At 39.0% G+C, this 23,396-nt stretch overlaps 1 protein-coding gene across 3 annotated transcripts in view; it reads left to right on the top strand.

Annotated features, from left to right (window-relative positions):
* Positions 1 to 23,396, top strand: part of pex14 (peroxisomal biogenesis factor 14) — a 43,186-nt gene that overhangs the window by 5,455 nt on the left and 14,335 nt on the right. For all 3 annotated transcript variants that reach the window (XM_029506513.1, XM_029506514.1, XM_029506515.1), the window contains exons 3-5: positions 12,964 to 13,048; positions 19,193 to 19,318; positions 21,548 to 21,633. In XM_029506513.1, the coding sequence (XP_029362373.1) occupies positions 12,964 to 13,048; positions 19,193 to 19,318; positions 21,548 to 21,633 (297 nt within the window). The remainder of the gene's footprint in view (positions 1 to 12,963; positions 13,049 to 19,192; positions 19,319 to 21,547; positions 21,634 to 23,396) is intronic.

The following is a 23,396-nucleotide window of genomic DNA, read 5'->3' on the forward strand; positions in this document are numbered from 1 at the left end:
TGGGGATGATATGCAATCACCTGTACTTTCTTTTGTGTGCCCAAAGATTTCCATTTGCTCACCACACTTGTTTCAGTGGTCATGGTGGAAGTTTTCTCTTTGAAAAGCGCAAAAGCTCAATTCTGTTTCTCAGCACGACATTCATTGTGTATCATGCACTGTTTGTTTCGGTGGTTAATGATACAGGAAGAGCCCTCCATTTTATTGTTGCTGTGTTGCACTTTTTCCCCTCCTCGCACAACCCAGCAGCCAGCCTCCTTAGAGGACTCTGTATGAATTCACACTGTCATATCCAAGGACGAGTGGCGCAGGGTCAGCTAATTGCTTTTATGATTATGATTTCACGTCAGATTTATTGTGCATGCTCGGAGCACATCTTCCAGGTCCTGCAGACGTTGCTGGCTTGGATGGCGAAAATGAGTTTACAGCTTCTGGCTGTGACTTCTTGTTTAAGTGCAGGTCACACTTTTTGACTCATTAGAGTTGAATGCAGCGGGTGAATCACACATGCTTTTCCTGTAAAAGCTTCTGTTTTCTATGTCACTTACTGTACTTGTTTTTCTCACATTTGGCCACAAGAGAAGATTTCTTTACTTTGTCTTCAACATGTGCTAAAGTTTGGAGGTCATGAGTGAGGAATGACACAAACAAGGATTTTTGGTTTTTCTGTCGTTTGAACTTTTTATGAGCCATAAATCTCTCATCTTTGTTTCTGTTCACAGATGAAATCATTGTGCTTATTCCCCTTATAGTTTGCCAGAATTATCAGTTGACGTCTTTTTGATGTTGCTGACTTTTTTTCTGATGGTTCCACCCACTGCTTTGAAAATGATGAGCACAGATGAGTCCAACCCATTTTATAAATTTTTATTATTTTGTGGTTTCTGCTTCATGTGCTGAGCTGGACCAGATCTGCATTGCCAATCCAGACAATAGCATTTATGTCTTGGTTTTTCGATGAAGGCATTGAAAATCCTTTGCTGGGAAGTTTGTGGTAAATGAAGAAGAAGCTGTTGTCACCGTATGTCAATAATGCACATATTTTATGTAGATAGAGTTTCATGATGTGACCTGTGGCTCTTGATTTGTTGAATTATTTTGACCTCGCTCTGACCTTCTTGCTTGAGCTGCTGTGTGACTAGTGACAGATGCAGCCTGGGAATTTGGTTTGGATAGTCTTCCAATGCTCGGAGGAATGCTGAAGCTAGTTTTATGCAAAGTTCATTTTGGAGACATATGTAAAGTCTGTGATTAAGCTGAATTCAATAAACTTTAATGAATACTTAGGACTTTATTTGTAGGGTTTTCGTTAGTATATTAATGTAAACAGCGTGGTAAGAGAACAGTAATTTCCTATTCTCCCACAATTTAGTGAACTGTCATAATGTGTTTACTTAAGAAATGATAGAAATACGACACTAGTTTAATTACAGCGTAGTCATTTTGCCTCGATATACTTGGGAAAGTGGCCCTATTGAGCCGAGCTTCCTTTACACTCTGTATTCTGCTTTGTAATTACTTCAGCGTGATTTATTGTCTTTTCTTTGTGTTTATGGTTGTAAACTGCTCGAGTGAGTAACTTGGTCTGAGAGTGGCTTGTCTCCTTGCAGCGAGGCTGGAAATCTCCCGATGAATCTGAGATGTCTCCGCTGTCAAGACTGCTCACATCGCTCTCAGCCTCCAATGTCACTTTCAAGGCATAATTACACAAGTTGTGTTGATTAGTATGAGAAGCAATTACGCCGGCTTTCCGCTGCAAATGGAGAATGTGATGGTTCTTGATTGACAGGAAGCATCCTGGTTTTAATAAGTAAATGACTATGGTAATTCAGGTACTGAGACCCTTTGATTTGTCAGCATCTTTCTAATTTTTGTGCTGTCCTCTGATTTTAATGAACCTGTATTTGAATCTTCCTTCAATTCCCTCTCTGTCCGTGCACTGGTTTTTCTGTCTCTCTCCTGCACTGACCAGCAAGTGCTCTCACAAGAGTCATGTGGTTAGACTTGGAGAGCTGTTGCAGCGGATGCTGAGCCATTTCTCTGTGAATGAATCCAGTTATAAGAATTAAAAAAAAAAATAGCAACATGCAATTTTGGCACACTAAGCCAAATGCTTCTTAGGACATCATGCTTTCACAAGTGTGGGAATCAGAGGAAAAATTATTTTTAATTGACACTTTGGGGAACATTTTTTTCTCTTTTTATCTGGCTTCCCAGTAAGTTATTAGCTGTTAATTTGTCGGCAAGCTCCCCTACAGCGCCAGATATTTGTTCAAATGCTGGGATTCCCTCAGTGTATTACTACACTTGCGAAAATGCTGCCCTGTCTAATTATGTAATATAATACTGCCTTTTAGGCAAGTTTCTTTTAATTGAATAATAATATTGGTTATAGCTAAGAGTAAGCTATTGGAACACTTAAAACAGCTCTCTGTGTGGTCGCTGAATTAGCTTTTGCAGTTTACTTATTTTATGAAAACACAGTTCTTGGGGATGTAAAGCTTTTAGACTTAGATTTGTGCATTTTAGATATTTGAATTAAGGCCAAACATTTGAATAATGCTGAGATTTGATTGGCTCTACCCTCTGTGTCATATTTCTTTCTTTGTTAACCACAGTTGGCCTAATCAAGTAATTCCCTGTTTGTCTTAGTAACCCCCTATAGAGTCATACATGCATAAATATAATAAAATAATTTGCTCTTGCACTCCATAGCCCAGCTGTAATTTATATGGATTGAATGAGTGCTCCATTGTGGAAAAGCACGAGTGGACCAAATGCTCGTTTGTCACCTCTAATAAATGTTGGAATGTAAATTATGAAGTTATGCTTCAGATGTAAATGCACTTTATTCCAGTCCTTTAATGTAAACAGCCCACTTCAATACATTAAGGGAAGGGGGGGAGGGAAGGGGGGATCTGACTTGATTTTGACTGTTTTCACAATCAATAATAAACACAAAAGAGTCTAGATGGAGAACGTTATAACATATCTGAAGTTGGGTTCATAAATTATTGCATGAAAGCAGGCTTGTACACCAAAAATGTAAATACATTAATGTTATTAATAATGTAGTGACTAATAGTTCTATCAAGACTGTAATAGCAGTTTAATGGAATATGACAGCAAGAATGTATTACACTTCTTACACTTAGACGGGACCTCTCATGACATTTATCAGGGATTTCTGAAACTACTTTTTTTTTTTTTTTTTTTTTTTGGTTATTATTATTTTGCTAAGTTAATTGCTTCTTTTTCCCCCCATCATCTTCTTGGGGAGCGGGGCAAAAAACTGGTAATGGATATTAATTAATATGTGTCAGTTTTGTGGGTTTGATTAAAAATAATGAAAGAAAAATGCTAATGGGATTTCGAAGTTTCTCTGTGTGTGGCGCCCTGAGATTCTGGCTTATCTGGGGAATTGGAAAAAGGAGATAGTGTGCCACTTTTCAGGCTAAATTAAAAGTGAAATACAGAAAAAGAGACAAATTATCTTGAAAACTTGTAAAAATAAGAACTGTGTATCACACATCGAAAGATACAGCAACTACAGTTGCTGTATCTTTAGATGTGTGATACAGAAGTGTATTTACAGTAAAGTGCAAAGTTTTCAGTTGGTTATGATGAAAAGTAAATTAATCTCTTCCCCTCCAAATGACATTTCCCCTTACCAACAGCTGAAGGACTTTTTTCTGAATGAAAGAAACATGAATCATTCCTGACGAGCTGCTGTCTTTGTCAGCCTTCTTTTTGGCTACTGTGAGGTGTTGATAACGTTTGCCAGAAAGGAGATGCGTGGACTTGTTTTTCAAACGAGGTAGCAAGAATTGAATGTTTTGTTTTGTTTTTGTTTCTTATATATTTTTAGTCTTTGTGTTTAAGGATAGTTGTGCATCTTCAGAATTGTGTTGCCCTTTACTTGGCACTTATTACTGCGAGACATCTATGCCTTCATCCAAAGTCCATTACAGTCAGCATGGAGAAACCCTTGCCAAGACTTCTTTGTGTCTATATGCAGTCTTCAGCAGAAAGAGGACTTTTAAAAGCTATGATTAAGGTGGGGCGCAAGTGTAGATCAGCAGTGAAACAGAGGCTGGCACAGTAAAAAAGCAACCATAGCCACTGACACAACTGACAATTATCCAACACCTGGACTGGCTCCCCTCCCTGGCATGTGCGTCAAGACTGTCGACTTGCTGTTAATGCAGTAATTAACAGGAAGATTGCATTTGTTTTCCTGTATAGCTCTCCTGGCAGCAGTACTTTGCTTTCTTTTTGATTAAAGTAGTAGATGAGCGGATGAGTTGTAGTTTTGTCATGATCTTCAAAAGGAAGGGTCAGAGGGAGATGTTAGAAATGCAATAAACAGGGGAGAGGTACAGGCCTTTTTGTCCGGTCCATGTTATGTTTACTGTGGAATTTGGGATTTTAAGGGAGATACTCATGGCCTGCAATGCTGTGGGAAGCGTGAATAGTCGTTGGTGGTCTACAAATATGTCTCAGAATCTAAGCATCTCTCCTTTTAAGTCCCTGTTTTCCTTCCTAATAACTCCCACTGCGTGACTTGTCTTGTTTCTGTCCTGCCTCACATCTGAAGGACTGCGTCATGGTTTTCTTTGCTTCCACACTGTGTGGAGGGAAAGTGGTTTTAGGTATCATGGAGATGAGAAAGGGGGAAGCTAAGGGGCTTCAACAAACACTCTGTACTTTTGAAATGCAGAGAGTGGCATTGTCATGTGTTTTCTGTGTCAAGGTCGACAGAAAATGTCAGAACAGGTGCACGTCTGCTGCTGAGTTGCTTGCCAACTCAGCCCCTTTGTCGTAACGCACCACCCTGTGTGACATTATAGTTGTTTGTCGTTGGTTGTCTCCCCTCCTCATTCTTTTGGAGGAGCTGGGTAAAAATTTATTTTTGCTCATCACTACATGAGTTGATTTGGAGTTTACATTGGTGGTGACACCTAAAGTTTGACCATCGCCTCTGATTGACATGCAGTGACAAAAACAATGGGTGCTGTGCAGCAGGGATATGCAACATTCCTCTCTGATTACTGCTTTTTTTGTATCTGCCTTAATCTGATTAAATCTTTCCATTTTGCAAGGTACAGCTCTGATTAAACAGGAAGCCTGTTTCTTGAAATAAAATTTTAATAATGATGATTTTCGGACGGTCACACAGTAACAGAAACAATCTAAGAGAGAAACAAATATTTTTTTTTAAACATTAAACAATTTGAGATCTAAGGCAAGAGCACAAATATAGATGTGTATAATTAAAGTGACCTTCATGGACCTTTAAGGGAGTGAACTTGATTTATCGTCATGTTGCACGTCTACTGCCACTTTGCATTGGACAAACATGTTGCAAAACCTGATATTCTGTCTCAGCTTCTCAGGCCAGGAGAAAAAGAGAATATTTATGTGAGTTCTATGTATAAAGCAAATGCCACACATGCTTTTGTTGTGTTATAACATTGAACAACGAGTGAAATCTGCTGTATGTAACTTGACTGGTTGAGAAAGGTTGAAATGAAGAATTATTATTCGATCTGATGAGCTGTCATGTTTTTATCCTCTCTGGCATCAGGCTAAATGAGAAGAAAGAGAACTCTACTTCTCTGACCCTGGTGATTGTTTTCTGACGCTGTCAGCACTGCACTGTTTTTATGCTCATCTTAGTATTGAGGTTAGATTCTTACTGGCAGTTGGAGGCCTCCAGGAAAGGAGATTTAGCCAGCATTTTTCTTTGTCACTTAGTCTGATCAGAAACAGACTCTGTTTGGTCTTTCTCCAAACCCAAAAGAAGACCTACTGCTATGAGTTCCCTCTTCATTTGAGGGTGATTTCAGTCTGCCTTATCTTTGGTTGTAGATGTGTGGCCTATTGTCTTGGCAAGTGTGTCTAAATGCTTCTGACAGGTCTCTGTGAAAGACAGGCCACAAGGGTAAACTGCCAGGTTTTCCACCCCCCTTTGACTCAATTTGCATCACCCCTGACCAGTAGATGGCGATGTTAATCTTCTCTGGTTCCATTCCTCCTTCAATGCATCTCCCTTTACAACATCCTTCTCTGCTTCTCTCTGTGGCACTCGCTGAGGAAAGAGGGGTCTCACCCCGTGTGGGGGGTCATGCCACCAATTCCTGCCCCCCTTTGAAGACCATGAAATTGCTGATCCAAGACGCACGATTAGTGCATTCAGCCTATTGACTGGAGAAGGGTTGACGTGTGATTATAATGTCACTGGAATGTCACAATCTGTCTGGCTGTCTTTGTGAGCGTAGCCTCATTCGGTGGCACAGTATACCCAAGAAGGGAATAATTTGATCAATAAAAGGACACCTCGCTCTATATTGTCACTGGCCTCTCTGTTCTACTTTTATTAGTCAATTTGGCAGGCTGGCAGGACTGCATACAAAACTGATGCCAACTTGCTGCATCTTCACCGCAGCTCCCTGCTTTATTTGCCTATCGTAATGGCTCACTTCAAGTTTCTTTGCTGTGTGTACATTGTGTTTGTGTGTTTGTGTCTGTCGGTGGGGGCTGCCTCAGTGGGAAGAGCAGTTTGGATCAACTGACGAGGATAGGCTTGTCACTGTAAGTTGTTTGTGACGGAGTCGGTTCCTCTCCTGACACCACAACACAACTTCTGTGGTGTGTCGCTTGGACACAAGCTTCACTTGTTTGCTGCTGGTGCCGCTTGCATTTTGCCTCAATCAGCTAATTGAACGTGAAAGGCCAGCGGGCCTTGATGATATGAAGGACAACACATACAGCAGTGGCACTTTCAAGAAAAGCCAGTGTGTTTGACAGCATGCAGTTGCTTCTCCACTTTATAGGATGTTTAAGAAATTCATGCAGATCAGTTTATTACGGCCAATAACACAGTATTTTAAAATCTACATTTTTATTATTTTATTTTATATTTTTTATTGCCTTCAATTGAGCTTTTGTTTTTAAAATTGTACACTAGTATCTCCACCAGTAAGATAAAAGTGTGTGATTTGTGTTGTTTAAATTGTTATGTTTTTGTAAAAGTCAGCTAAGCTTATCAGTAAATCTTGTCATTAATTTCAACAAAAAGTTTTTTAAATAATCATCTTTAAAGCCACACATTTAGTACCTTCCACTCTGAATGTCGCTTTTACAAAATTTTACATTGTTGTAATCCCATTTTGCAAAACAGTGTGTATAATATCATACAATACATTAGTCATTTTGCAGTTATGGAACAAAGTTTGTATCCAGTTTTTAATATCTTATCGTAAACTTTTTATTGGTGTTGTCTTGTTTTCAAACTTAAATTTTCCTATTCGGTGAAGTCATATTTTAGCCACATTTTAAGGTACATTCTACTGAACCAAAGTGAGCCCTCCTGTGTATGGTAATGCCCCCTCTACTGAAAAGCTTGTCACAGAATGTCATCATTGACTGTAATAGAGAAAAAAGAAAAAGAAAAGATTCGAATTACAGGAAAGAGGCACTGCATTAAAGAACAAAGGAGATCGATGGCAGTACATTAAATTTTATGCGAATGAAAAAAAATCAACTAATTAAAATTGATTACTCCTGCTTTGTAAATGTGTTTCAGAATTAAATTATTGTATGAAAACATTTTGACCAATCGAGGAGCTGAGGAAGTATCCATTACTGGATTGCAGCTGAGAAGGGGCTGGAATGTTTTGTGGTGGCTAAGTAGTTTGTTGTGCTCTACTGTGACTCCCCTCTTGCTCCCCCACTGCTAAAGTGCCATGGGTTAATCTCTGATGACCCTCATCTCTCAGAGCAGCTCCGGACTCATGGTTTGGGCCTTTTACCTGAATTAGAAGGCATTTGTGGGCTATATAAGTATTTTTACCCAAAGTAAGTGAAAGTGAGGTGTCACTGACAGAGTCGCTGCTCTTTAGTCATCAAGACTCTCGGGGCTCTGAGTGCCCCGCTGGGGATGTCTTTATCTAAACAGTCATCTGTCTCGCTAGTTTAGCAAGGGCAACCCCAGGCAGCACGACTGACAGTTGCACATTAAGAAATGTCAGACTTGGCTTTATACCATATCTCTCATGCTAGTTTTGAATTGGCTGAATGCCACGCATTTCTCTGCAGATTTCAGAAGACTGAGTGATGCTTTGATGTTGATTCATCTTATTTTAAAACATGTGGCTGGTACTATGTTTGCTCATGCTGGACTAATATATTTTTGTTTCTCTATCATATAAGCAGATCCTGAATGCATTAATAATATTTTTGCAAATTACACATAAGACCTAGTGACTTTAGTTTTTACTTTTTCCTTAAATTTACATTACAAAGAAAGTGAAGCAGGCCTATGACTGGATCATGCATAGCCAGAAAACTGAATCATAAAATATGTGATTACAGTTTACACACCACAGTAAGAATTTCTGTCTGTAGCTGCTAATGAGAAGGGACTAAGGAAAAAGTCAATTTTTCCTGATAGCCTTAGCATGACTCCCAAGGCTCTATTATCTGTGTTATCTGTACTCTGCACAGTTTTTACAGTTTGATGGTGACTTCATTGGATCAAATGTACTTTAGCCCCCAGTGATTCTTACCGCTGAACCTACTCAACCTTTCCATGTTTGTGATGATAGAGTTCTGAATGGGAAATGCTGCTGAATGGAAAGTTTGGTCTGTACACGCAGCGGTCTTGAAAAAAGCTTGATTTCCGTCCACCAGCAACCCCCCCTTTGCAAAAATTGCATAATGCACTTTTGATGTCATGACTATAGCCTTGCCCATGGCTCTGACACTGATACACTGCTGTATGTTATTTTTAAACCTTTGCAATGCAAATGTCAATGAAGTTTTCCATGACCCATCTGTTATAAAGTTGGCTTTGACCTTTACATTTCAAAAGTTGGGATTATTTAATTAAGTCTGACCACATTTAGAGAATGAGTGACAAAAAAACTACTTGCTTTTCTGATGTCTTTACTGACAGTGACATTAACATAAAGACGTGAGTCTCTAAGGGGGGGGGACAGAAACGGACCATGTTTCACCAGTATTCATTTATCAGATTTTACTGATTTAGAAGTTCAGTTTCAGTAATGGTTCATTATTTTTCAAGTGTTGCGGCTTCTCTGGGAAACACTAGCCAAAAGTGTTGAAGACAATCAATTTTTTTTTGTACTGTCATTCTCAGAACAGTTCAACTCAAGAAGTGCCATTGATGTAGCCTGGAGTGTCTGAAAGTGTAGATATATAGCTTTGGTAAATGGTTGAGCCTGCGCCTCACTTCCTGATGTCTCCCAGAGTCAATAATTTCTATAGCAGCTCCCACGAGGCCTTGCTTCCTTCAGTGAAGGTCACATTAAGGCAGAAAGATGTCACAATTAGAACGGCATTTAAAGCTATTCTTTTAAATACATTAAAAAGCACTGTTGGCTACATCAAGCAGTCAGTTGAATAAAGGAAATATAGTAATTGCATTAAAACTTAATTCCTTTCTGGCAGGGCTCTGGTATCAGAAAGGTATTGGGTTAAGTCATGTAAGACAGCTGCCCCTGATAGCAAATCATCCATGAAAGCACCAAATTAATATAGAGCTTCATTTTTCGCCGTCTCTTACTTTCTTTCGCTTTTGGTCCTCCAAACGTGTGTTTGCGGGGGCGAAATTTGAGACTAGCTTAACACAATTTTTGTTCATGTCTATCAGTGTATTATTATATCAGGGGCACTTCTCCACAAATGTACAGGCTGGGGCAATTTGGAATGAATTGATTCACACTGAGACTGAATCCCATACTTCATAATGATTTCCTTTTAGCCCCTCCATTGCACCCCCACGCCCAAGTTTTAGTTCCATCATACCCTCCAAATATCTTCACTGTGGCAGATAAAAATGTGTGCACACCTTTTAGTGGAACAGATGACATGGATAAAATTATGTGACAATTTAATGACAAAGAGAACAAAAATGTGACTCACTGCTTTTGAAAAATCTCTTGCCTTTTGGATGATTTTTTTTTAAATTTAGATAAATCCTGGGTTACTAAAATGTGGAGTATTTTGATTAAAAGGTACGCAAGTTTTTGCCCCAGGTGTCAACAGGAATCTGTGAATTTTAAAGATTAGAAAGTCACAGTTACAAACAAATTCCCTTGTACTCTATAGCACTGTCATTTCTGAATAATTGTCAGATAATTGGTGGTTTTAGGTGGCCTGAATTGTTAAGACTGAAAACAAGAAACTTGAATCCTTTTTGTGAGGCATTTCTTGTCTGTTTTTTCAGTTTATTTCACATATTGAAACCAGCTAAGAAAAAGAAAACAGACGCATTGCTGTTTCAGTGCAGTCTGGATTATTCTACCACTCACATCCCAGAACTTTGCGATGTACACTGGCCAAATAATCCATAGATTTTACTGTATATTATGTTAAAGTGATGTTACTAGTTAGAGCAAAAATATACAGCTGGTTACATGCATTTCCTCAGAACTCCAACCCATGCAGTTCGACCATAATTAGATTTTGTCCTCATTTCTCACAATTCAAGGGATCACAGTTGTAATTTTCAGACAAGTGCAGTGGAAAGTCTTGTCCAATTCAAACTCAATAACACTGCTCTAATCTTGTCCTTTCATCAACTTTACTGTCTTTAAGTGTGTTGGTTAATGTTATCTGTTCCTATGATTGAGTTTTCGCCTCTTTTTCAGCTTTACCTGACACTTTATTGGTTATCTGGTTTACAAAGATTATTGCTGCTAACATGGAGCACTTCGGTGCATTCGCAGTCAGAGCTTCACAAGTAGTCTACTCTACTTGCTTAATTGTTGTTTCAAGCAAAAATATTGTTTTCAGTTTGGTGAAAGGAAGGAAAATCACCCCATATGTATGATTAGTTATTTATTTTGTCAACCTAAATGTCCATTGTACTGTCATCCATCTTACCCCCCTAAAAGCCCAGTTGTGTGCTACCCAACACTATAACTGGGGTGATCCATAAGTCAATAACAAGACAAGACTGAAATCTGTGCAATGTGGTTATAATTGATTGAGTTGTCTGGGTGGAACTTGTGCAAAGCATCTATGTCATCTGCTAAGAAGTGCACTTTTCCTCTCCCTGAAGATCTACCACTACAGTTTTAACCAAATGGACATTTACCTCATTAGTTTGCTTTTGAGCTGGCTGTGGTCCTTACTAAGATGTCATACTTATGCCTATTAACATTGACACAATTTTCTTGTCAATATTTGGCTACTGAAATTTTAAGGGAATGTAAACAAGGTGTGCTCATTCAGCATATTCCTCCTCTATTAGGTCATTTTCCTCTCACGGGACCTACATCACTCTGTTATTTACTGGAATAAATATTAGAATATTAGATTTTAGTTGTTCATTATCTCTGCCCTTTACCTTTACCACAAATAGCCTTGTTGGCGCACTTACTTTAACAGAGGAGCTTTGCCAAGCGTGGGGTGATTTTGATATTTGCTTTGCTTTTTGACAGTATCTTTGAGCCCAGAACATCAGTTTGGGATTCATCATGCAAATGGTTTAATCGGTTTGTCACAATGAAGATTCGAGGTGACTGACTTTAATAAGCCATCAGCATGTAGAGATCTAAGAAATTTCATACCCCCTTATGTAACACTTGCATATATGAAGGTCATGGTAGTGTCACTGTGAAATGGTAGATTAGTGCCTAAATGAATTGTGGAAGTATCTCTCGGGATGAATCTGCTACATTTTGATAAAATTCACTATTGAAGTTTCATTACCGTGAATTCGGTATACTGCAGCACGTCTGCAGGCACCTTGCGGTATTTTCACATGTGTGCTTGATGAGAAGAGAAGTCTTTTCTTCTGATTAAGCTTCTCAGAAAACGAAAGGAATGTTAGTTGTATTCATAAGAAAACTGCACTGTACTGTTTGTTTGTCACAGAAATGCAGCTCTTTACACAGCGTGCCTGCCACACTTATCCTGTGGACAAGTTTAAACTGCAATTCTTTTGGATTGAAACGGGTTCATAGTGTATGCAATGCATTATCCAAAACGAATTACCACTGGCAGGGCGCTCAATCACTTTGTATCTTTCAACACTAAAAGAAAAGAAGAGTAATCAAAACCTTTCAACCTATTAGAGGGATGACTTTTACAATTGAATCATGGGGACCACAGGTGCGATAATAAGTCATCTAAACCTCCCCTCCAGTGTGTTTCCTCTTTCTCTGTGTTCTTACATATTTATCTATTTTAGGAGGCGCCACTTCACGGCGCCCACTTCAAATTTATGTTTTAATGCCATTTGAGGAAGTTTTTTTTTTTTTTTTTCCTCCCTCCAATTCTTGGAAATGCATACTGGGGTGGAAAATTAAGGTGCATCTCGAAGGAAAACATAATAGAATCGATGAACGCAGTGCACTTAAAACTACTGATGTTCTGATGCTATTTAACGTTCTAGTGCATTAACGTTTCAAGTCATTACAACATTCAGGCCAGGTGATTTGATCATGGCAGGTTTTTAACTGGAAGAATTACAGAAGTTTTCAGCCTAGGATTCTGAAGTTATTAGATACAAATGATCACCTCTGCATTAAGTATAGATTTTCTTCCACTGCGCACTTAAGAATGGAAGTTTGTCTTTAAGAGGGTAATAGCAAATTAAGCTCCATACTCCATTTGTCCAGCACTCTTGATGGGCTAATTTTATAACTGCTGATTTGGTCATTCTCCACATTTAGCTGGAAAGTGGTCAGGTGGGCTCTCTCCTCACCGCTGGGTGTTGGGGCTTAGAAGCAACTATCAAATGGATTCCATTTATACTTTTTTTTTTTTTTTTCTTTTTTGGGGGCGGGGGGATGTCTGCATTTGTAACTAACCTTTTTTCTTAAACACTGTTGCTTGTAGTGTTTAAAGCATCACTTTCCTGTGCGCCTTATCTTCTCCTTCTCACAATATCTCATTGTGAGGAATTAAATCATATTTGTCTCTTCCCAGATTACCACTGCGGTAAAATTCTTACAGAACCCAAAAGTACGTCAGAGTCCCTTGGCCACTAGAAAAGCTTTCCTGAAGAAGAAAGGTAAGAGAATTCTGATTTGCTTCTGATGTCTGTGGGATGCAGCTCTGAAAGCCTTAAAAACCATATGTGGCCCGAGATGAGTTACTCTTTTTTATTTATTTATTTGGTAAAATTAGTCTGCAAGGGTCAAAGGTTGTGGCCATGGCTCTTTGCCCTGGGGGGGTCTAATAGGGGTCGATTTTAACTTCAGAGTGCATGATTCAGGCCCTGTGAATAAATGACACATGAGTTGGGATGCTCCTTTGGGTTCAGGAAAATTAATATTGACAAACTCTCTCTGCATTTTCAATGGAATTATCAATATTGCCTTCCAGCATTTTAACCCTTTTACTTAATTTAACTGTTATCGTAAATTTGAGGGATGACACAGGGAGGTTTCTAAGCAGGGATGGTGGAAATGTTTGCTGGCTCTTCAATTTCTTTGCAATTCATTGAAATTATTTCTGACACATGGTAGAATATTGTTTGTGCAATAAAACTTGCAAATAGTTTTATTACTCTGAACTCATTTAAGTCGGTTCAATATAATGCGGCAGTGGAAATATGCAGTGTTATTCTGTGTGTTTGTTACAGTCGGCCTATGGCTGAATAGTGACAGTTTGCACAGAGTATGTGACTTTACCCAAGATAAACTCTTTGTGGTTTGTATCTTCATATCAGTTCTTCGTAAAAACAGTTCAGTACTTAAGGGACTGCAGCTCTGCAGTGCTGGGGGACTTTGCCTCCAGCATTAGAGTAGCCAAACAATGAAAAGTGAGCCTAAAAGCTCCATGACTGGGGAGGGTAACCTGAAACCAAATCCATGGTTGCCGGCTGCTACTACACACATCTCATCTGGCTCTAATGACTCTCGGTATCTTTTGAAATTTCTTTGTCTTTGTGTCTCATTATTGACAACTAAAGCATGTTCACAATCTACTGTTGGTTATCTCAAATGCACTAAGGCCCCATCAATACTAAATGATGTCACGCTACACCTCATTTTCGTCTTCCTGCTTTGTTGTAAACTCCACAGACCTCCGCTATCCAAAATGGTTTGCTCTTACTGCACTTTAAGTCCATGAAATATGTATGACACTTTAATGCCAATTTATTTCGCAGCGTCTGTTCCACTGTACATCTAAACAAGAACTCAGGATTTGCATAAGGACATTGATCTCAGAAAGAGAGAGAGAGAGGGTAAAGATGAGAGAAAACAGAGTAATGTAACACTGAGCACAAAGTATACTAGAGTACCACAAATTTGTATCACAGGAGAACTCTTTACTTGCTTAATGTAGTCGTACATGAGAGAACTAGAAAATCTTGTATATTCATACTTCAGGAAAGTACAGGACTATAAGCTCAGTGTAAAAATCACGTCCTTGAATGAATCAAAAGTCAAATTTTGATCATTTTGCACCATTCCTTATATAATCAAGCCCTTTCTATGTCAGGATAAATGATTTGATATATTTCAATGTCTTTATTTACGATGTTGCAGCACTCATCAATATGAGTTGTACTTCTCGATTACATTCAGAGTAAATTATATATAATGTATATGATGCGTTAGGCATTACATTAGAAGATACATTTCATTGCTGGTACATGTTTTTCAAGTTTACATGCCGTAAATCTGGTCTAAATGTTGATGAGAGTTCCTCTTTGAAGTATCACTCATCCATCCATTAAAAAAAATATAGAATTTGTTGACAAAGATTTTTAATAGAATATGATTGTGATACTTCAGGATCAGTTATTTCATTTTCTGTCTTACATTAATCATAGTAAGATAGTGAGCACGGTTAACTTTTACTTAAACCTAACAGGCCAATACTCAAATACTCAATTTCTGTGCACAGCTCGTATTGTCCTCTCAACCTTTTGACCTAGAAACTCAATCAGCCTCCTCCTCCCATAGTCGACCACAGCAAATGTGTCAGTCTTAATTTCTAATACAGTTTAATGTCATATTTATGTAAATACTTCTGGATTTTACTCTATATTAACAGCCAGAAATGTCAAAGCACACATAAAATGAAACAATACCATCTCCTGGTAGAGTGGAATTTAAATTGGATTCCTCTTGCTGCCAGTACTTACGCTGGACAGCTGATGAAGGGGAAAATAGGGTCCGCTTTGATTACATGTTGCAGAATCTTTACACAATAATCTCGCTCGTGCATATTATTTCTCCGCACATTTGTGCCTTAATCTACATTGAAGGATGCCTCTCTGGTTACTTTTCCTTTTTTTCCGAAGAGATCCTAATAGTCTGGTTTATTTCAATATTCATTGAAAAATATAATTTTCTGTCTTCCTTCAACTGTCAATTTCAGGGTATGAATTGGCAATTATGCAGTCCAATATTTCTAGCTGCCCCTCTTGAGTCCTTGTTGAATAAACTGGCTGAAATATTGAAACTTTGTCACTAAAACGGGTTATAAATCAAGTTTTAAGCCCACTGATGTTTTCTCTTTTTTGCAGAGGAGTCAGGGAAATGAATTGCATTTAAACTGTCTTGCAACCATCTTGAAGCAATTTTGCTTTAGTTGTTCCTCGCCAAGATTGAGTAAATTTTATTGTTTGAGTGAAATATAATGGGCTACACTATCATTTAGTGAATTGTGTCATCTATGTCCTCTACAATTAACAGATGTAACAACTAAAGTGCACTGGGACCCATTTTGGAGCCACCATTTAGCCCAGACAATTAGCAGTTCCACACATAATTACCAAAAAATTCTAATTCTCGAGACAAAGTCAAGAACATTTTCGAGCTTTCAGCATGTCACTTTGACTTTGGCCCCCAAAATGACATCTCACAGCTACCAGTCACCAGACTGAGAGCAGTTTAGGAGAGTTTGTAGTAGACAGACATACATTGTTGCATTACAGGTAAATTCAGCAAGTGAATCAGCAGCAGTGCATCCTCTGTCAGTGAGACATAAATGATGGCTTGAGTTATTTCCTTTTTATGCCATCCCAGTTGTTATTGACTTGAATAAATAATCCTAATAGATTTCACCCTGAGTAGAGGGCCAGTGATCGAGGGTCACAGGGAACACAGGTAGGCTGTTGGTCTATTACCTTACCTGGTATGAAGGTAAGGGTAAGGTTCATCATTCCAGATATTAATAGGATCCTCTTTGTAAGTGGGGTTATGTGACTCACCTCTCGGACAAAAATGACAATGACCAAGGCCTGCATAGAAGGTAAAGGGATTGATGTGGTTATAAATTACTCCACGGCGCCACCTAGCCTAGGCCTTGCCTACTTTGTCATCAGTACAGGGCGATAAAGCAAGGAAATGAGAGCAGAGTCCGCTTTTTTAATACATAAATGAATACTCTATGAGAGTGGTCATTATTTAGGACATACCGTTTTCAAGCAGTTGTACACAACCAAATGACATGTAGAATGTAGAATCTCCCTCACCAGCATGGCATGAGAAGCAGGTTGAATTTGTGCTCGACTTCTTAATAACCCATTGACCTCCATCTATTTATGACCTCTGCCATGCATTTTTTTTTCTAAATATGTTATTCAAAATCTAAGTAATTTTCACTCAAGGGCAACTTCATAATTCAGACCTTGGAGGACAGCAGAGAAGGCATTCACCTTTTACCACCCAAAATATTTCAGTAAGCAATTTTTATAATTGGCTGTCCGGCCTGGGTCTTGACCCATAAAGTCCAGAAGTGCCAGAATTGGAGAAAGGGATTTAATGTAGGAGCCTTGCTGCCTCTTTGCCCTTAAAAAATACCCAGAGAATATGAGCCACTGAAAATAGAGCTGTAAATAACCTGACGAGCAATGGGTTTTCCTTTAAATAAATACCGATCAGGTTTATGTTGAAAGACAATAGAAAACGTAGCCCAGATATGCAGTTTACAGTATTTATAGCTGTAATATCGAGGTGCCAGCACCGTAATTTCATGCCCCAATGAGAATGGCAAGGTCAAAGCAAATGCTTTGGCTGAGCATCTGCTAATACGGTGACTCATAAACAGGCACTGTGTGTATCAGGTGCACCAAATAATACAGTATAATGAAATACAGAATAGCTTTCCATTATTGTTCTTTTTTATGGTGTCGTCATTAGGTGTAATTTATGTCTTAAAAAATTCATCTCCCCACAGATCGATCTGAAATGGAGGTCCAGGGGTCATTCCACAGGTTTTGGAACCAATAATAAATTTCACAATCCCTTTTTTGTTTTTTCCTTTTATATGTAAAACTCACTTTCACCTTGTTCTTTCTTTTGGATCTAAGGGCCCTTTCATTTGGTGTTGTCTTCCCCTCAACAATAAATAGATCAGAGCTGACAACACAACTTAGCAAGGTGTAATTTAACTAGAAAACAGCTTTAGGAATTTCCATGTATTTTATTTTGATGCAAGGCAAAAAAAAAAAAAAAAAACCTGAACAAAACCCTTTCTGCATTTGCTGCAAACACAACATCAAAGATGTCAACATCTGTTAAGATGTACATATATTAAGCTCAGTAGCATCCTAAATGTGGAATTTTAAAAGGCTTATACCTTTCAAGGTGAAAGGAAAGACCTGAAGCATGTTTTTATTTCTTCTCATTCGGTGAAACTGAGATCCTTGCAAGTCGCACTCAATAGTCTGCCACCATGTAGTCTGCTGTGGTCAGATGAATCAGGAGTCCAGGGACACATTATTGCTTATTTGACAGTGCAGTCTGACTGCACGGGCTCAGCACATGGAGTTTACCACTTCCTGGCACTCAGGACCTGCTGTAGACTGCAGGCTGGCCAATATTTGCCTTCAATTATTCAACAATTTTCATGGCCATTTGAAGTCCTCAGTGCATTTAAATAGGTGACTGGAGGGACCTCCGCTAGGCATAAGCTGTGTGGTAGGGTATCAAAAGATTTCTTTATGCTTTAGGGCTGCTGATACATGGATAGGTCAAAGTGGGATTTCTGATCAAGGTTCAGCTGACCATTCACATTGCCTCACAATTAGGCTACTTAAAAAGATTCACAGTCGAATGGGAAGGAACCATTTAATGAAGAGGTTTTGGTGCAATTAGAGATCTTTCTTTGCATTGTTTTTAATAAAAACTAAGAGCCAGCTGGTGAAACACTGCAACCGAAAACCTTTCCAGTTCTCCCTGTTTTGCTCAAAGCTGAGGGAAGCTGATTCGGTGCTTGTGCAAATGCTCTGTAATGAGACGGGTTTTCTGTCAGCAAGTGAGGGGAAATGGTTTTCAGAAATAATTCTAAAATGTTTAGGGGGGGCATTTTTAAGATAAAATAAGTAGTATACTGTGCTATAATATGGAATGTGCAGATTTTTTTCTCATAAGGAAACTCACGCTAAGCAATATTTAAGAACTACAGCATGGATCTGATGTCTTTGATTCTTTGTTTTCAGCCTTCTCTTTATTGTTTTGCTCTAAATAAACAGGTTATTGTGTATTTTATTTTTGTTCATCAAAAGTTGTAATGGTTTTCCTTTGTTTAGACTAAGACGCTCATTAAAAGATGAGACCCACAGCAATGGCAGCATATGGCGCCTGAAATAAAATCCTTTCTTGCCACAAAAGGAGATGTTCATATTAGATTTTTCTTTCCTCCTCCCCTCTGATTCTCCATCAGGGAGCCCTTTGCAATTTAATCATCACTAAAATCATTAAAAAGATCTGAAGATTAAATTATATTGGCATTTGCAAAATTATGTAATACATTTACATTACAATGAAGAAATTAAAATAATGCATTTTCACTGTCTGGGGTGTATGAAATCTCCACATGGGAAATATAACTTGAGAAGTGGACAGACTCTTATTTTCTTTGCCTTTGGTGGCAGTTAATAGGCTAGCAGAGTTTCAGATTTCATTGTGTGAATCTTTCCAGACTATCTTTCTTTGATAGATGTCCCTGAAACAGAAACTCTCAATGGAGAATTCCATTGAGAATCTTGAAATGAAAATGCATTTTTTAGAGGAGGGTTGGTAAAATTGAACGACATTTTGACGTTCTTTCTCTAAATTGTGCTTAAAAGATTTGTGGTTCGCTTGGGAGGTATTTAAGTATATATAATGACAGCTAAGGAACCATTTGGTGTTTTCCATTAACACAGAGTCACTGCAGTTCTTTCAAATTTCAAAGGTGTGTGTCTTGATTTCAGGGCTGACAGATGAGGAGGTAGAGTTGGCCATCCAGCGCTCTGGCAGCACAGAGGAAGTCCTGCCTTTGAGCCCTGTGTGGAATCCACATCCCCTCCATGCAACTCAACTAGCTCCTGCAATTCAAAGTAAGTGCAAACTGTCTTTCTCTCCTTTGTTACCAGCAGAATATATGATGTACCAGTGTTCATGTGCACAGTCTCACCTCAAAAACAAGCGCATAGTAATGTTTAATTCATAGCTTGGATCCTTAGGCAGTTCAAGTTTTCTATCAGTCTTTCCTCTTGTTTTTTATTAATAGAAACCCACTAAACAGGATTATCCTTAGCTCAACAAATACCAGGATCTTTACAAGGATGACAGAATGTTTTGCCATGCAACATTTCTCTTGACTGTGAATTCAGACATATGCAGTACAATGTTGCAGAGCATAAGCTCATGAAGTCTCCCTTGCCATTGAGTTTCAAGGGGTTCCACCCTGGCAAGACCCCACAATGCAACCTGTATCTTTATTACCTCAAGAGGTTATGAGTGCTGTCCACTGATTTACCAATGCAGAATGAAGTCCACGTAATGCTTAACCCATATGACAATGATTCCAGATGTATTCCACCCTCATTTATTACCCCACTGTCCTTGACTCCCCTGGCATCTCATGTTTTGTAATGAAAGTGATGTTGATGGGATGGCCATGTAGTTAGGAGACTCGCGGCTCTCCGTCCATAGTGGGGGGTTTTATATCAAAACGGCTATAAGGGAGCTGCATAATGAGGTGAGAGTCGGGAGTCTTGGATGGGGGGTCATGCCGAAAAGAGGGGGCTACCTCCCTTTGATGTCCTTGTTATGGGGACGGTGCACGGGGACCCGCATCCATCTCTGTCGAAGTAATGGATACTCTGATCTCTATTTCCACGGGGTAGAAGGACAGGAAGGCCTCCACTGAACCCAATAAATTTGAGAGGAGATTGGAAAAACGGGGGATGGAGACCACAGTTCCACAGCTTAAGTGACCAAATAAAAAAAGGAAGATGGCAGAGTGGAAGTGGTAGAGAAAAAGGGAGAGACAGAAAAAATGAAAGGTCCTAAGGGGAGGGGGAGCAAGTGAAGACCCTTGGTGATGCAGTGAGGCTTTTTCAGGGTCAACCGCCTATCCCAAGGACTCAGAGGCCTTTCAGAAGCACGGTATTCTGGGATAGGTGACAGACTATTGCAGTTATAATGTTGATGAAGACCCAAATTTATGTGGTTACCATATGGATGTTGGAGAATGATTCAAAATTTTCGATGGGAAAGGTTAGAGGTCCATACCTGAATGCTGCAGAAGCGATGAAACTTGCCCTTGAATAAGGCAAGTAAAATACCATTCACCTTGAAGATATTTCATATAGTCCAGTGTGATTGTGGGTCTCTCATTTTATTTGCATGTCAAATCACACAAGTGGCAAGACAGGAGATCAATCTGGTTTACTTGCATTGAGCCAGCAAACATGTACCACATAACCCATTAAGGGAAATCAGACCTGTAATAGAATATCAATTTTGTACTTCAGTGGCTTTGCCTCTAATAATTTCCTATTCATTTGGGCACCACCAGAGTATATAAAAGAAAAAAGTCATATGTTTCCTCCAAACCTGTTTGTTGTTTAGTGACATTTTCAGTTGAATGCTTCTCTTATGTGGGGAATTTCCACTTTGACAGACTGTCAGCCAACCCAGATGACGGCTTGCACAATGACACACTTTCACATTATCTGTCACTCAGCTAGACAGTTCAATTCTAAACACACTCACATACCTTTTGGTTCATTCCGGTTGTTTCAAAGGTGATATGCACACAACGTATTTGGCTCCACCACCTAACAAGTGGAGCAGTGGAGTGTTTTCTGGAAGAGCAGGGCACAGAGTACCTCTTTCCTTTACAGACTTAACTAACTTTATTGTTCAGAGGCTTGGTGTATCTGCATTTATATGTACCACAAATAGATAGATTGTATTAGACTGTCTTTATGAAATTTAGAAGTAAATTACTGAAGCTGTCTGAATGAACTGTACATGTTGTTTTGCTTGTTCTAGCCCATTTAGTACAGGTTCTGTGTACTTAGCAGCTCATCTGACCAATTACAGTCAATATTTAGATTCTTGCAAGAATGGAAAAAAAAATTCATAAAAAATTGTTCAACAAAAATATTTTGTATATGATTTCTGTTAATAACTAAAGCTCAAAAGACTTGAGTTCTATGTCACAGTTTGTTCACATGTTTTTGTACAGACCTATAAGTCAATGGCAGCAGCTGTGTCTCAGGCAAGCACTTCAACTGCTCAGCCTTTCAATCTGTATCTTACCATCTTTTCTTCAGCTCCACCAGGCTACAGATGGAGAGACTATGGTGCCTTCACCATAATTATGGTCGGCATCGCCTTTGGCTTTCATCACCTTTACAAGGCAAGTTCCACATTGCTTTTCCTGCTCTTTGACAATGTTTCCTCTGTGACTTTGTTTTTGCAGTTAATGTTTCAGTGAAATTTGTTACACATTTTATGCTTTGCATCCTAAGATCTGTCAACACTACCTCTCCCTGATATTACATTTGAATTTGTGGGCTTTGCAAGTACATCAGTTTATGATGAATTATGGTGCTGGAATAGAAGGCGCCTCTGACGTATGTAACATCACTCTGCTCTTGTTATTAAAGCTACCCTGCTTTACGTCAAAGAATGATCTCATTTGAACCCCTTCTTTTAACTTCCCCTTCCCTCCTCCTCACAGATATATTTTTTTATTCCCCCAAAAAATATAGTTGCTAACACAGCACACAACCTTTTTTTTTGGCCATCCTACCATCTAAAAATAATCACCCTGGTTTTTATCGGGCTTAGCAGCCCTTGAACATGAGCTCATGAGGCCCCTTGTCCCCAATGACATTAATCCCATAGTGGTAGTTAGTAGTAGTCTGAGTGGCATGTGGAAGCCATTACTCTCATTTTAGAGGAGGACAGGAGCTCTTGCAGTAGCTCTTGGCCAAGATGACAGGACATTCTCCTTTCTGTCTGTAAGAGAAAGGGAGCGCGCACGCATACATGAACATACCCACCTGACCCTGTCAGACATATTGGCTTCTCTTTAGATCCTGTTATATCCTATTATTTTATACTTCTTTACAGAGCCTCTCATTATGCTGCACATTGTAGGTCTTCTGTCTCTTATTCCTCTATCCCAGCGGTCTCTCGCTGATGAAAACACGCTGTACCAGTCCACTACATGCAGCAGGGTTTGCCAGCCACTGGTCGCCTGGGAGGTGGGATTCCCTGGCGGGATGGCACAGGTTGCTGTCATGTCACTGGAGCGTAGCGCCAGTCGCACCATATGTCCAGGCTTCTGCCCATACTTTATTTATGTTATGGTGTACCTTGTAAACACCACACTCCCAGCAACCCACTTATTAATTACCACGTGTTGACACTCATTTAATCTTTTTCTCTAAAAAGTGTTTATTACTTGCACTGGTGTGTCTGTTTGCCACCTGAGCTGGAGAGAAAACCTGGCTTGGGCAGTAACAAGCTGCAAGGTATTAAGTGATTCTTATTCAGCCTTAAAACCAAGAAATAATTTATTTTTGAATGCATTTCAGTGGGGTTCACTGAGGATAAATGAACATGATTTATTTGGTGAGCTTGGCTCTGCATAAAAACATGTACAGAATGCAGTGAGATGCACTCAGTTGTTCATCTGGGTAACACTCACACTGGATTACAAGCACTCTCATTTGGCTGTCAGACATACATATGATTTGGTAGAGTTCTGTTTATTCAGTGGCAGAGACATAATAAACAACATGACATTGTATTTGGTTTTGGAGGACTATTGTCAGTCTTCCCCAAGTTTTTCACTGTTGGCCTGTTTCTGGGTTTCACCATCACTTTCTGGGATTCTTTCTGGATATTACTGGAAATGTGTTTGTAGGGCTGTGGCTAACACTTGACTTTTTGGATTTACAATTTAATTGTTTAGTTTGTAGACAGAAAATTGTTCTCAGAAAGATATTTCATATGCTATATTTGATAAACAAGATAAACGACTAATTGGCTGTCAAACTTCATTTTTTAGTTTTTCTAGATTCTTTTTCTTATTGACCAATGGTCAAAGACTGATTCGCACATGTTTGTATCAGTTGCTTGGGAACTGGTTCAGTCATACATGCACCTAAT

This window comes from Echeneis naucrates, chromosome 7, assembly GCF_900963305.1.
Source record: "Echeneis naucrates chromosome 7, fEcheNa1.1, whole genome shotgun sequence".
Classification (NCBI taxonomy): Eukaryota; Metazoa; Chordata; class Actinopteri; order Carangiformes; family Echeneidae; genus Echeneis; species Echeneis naucrates.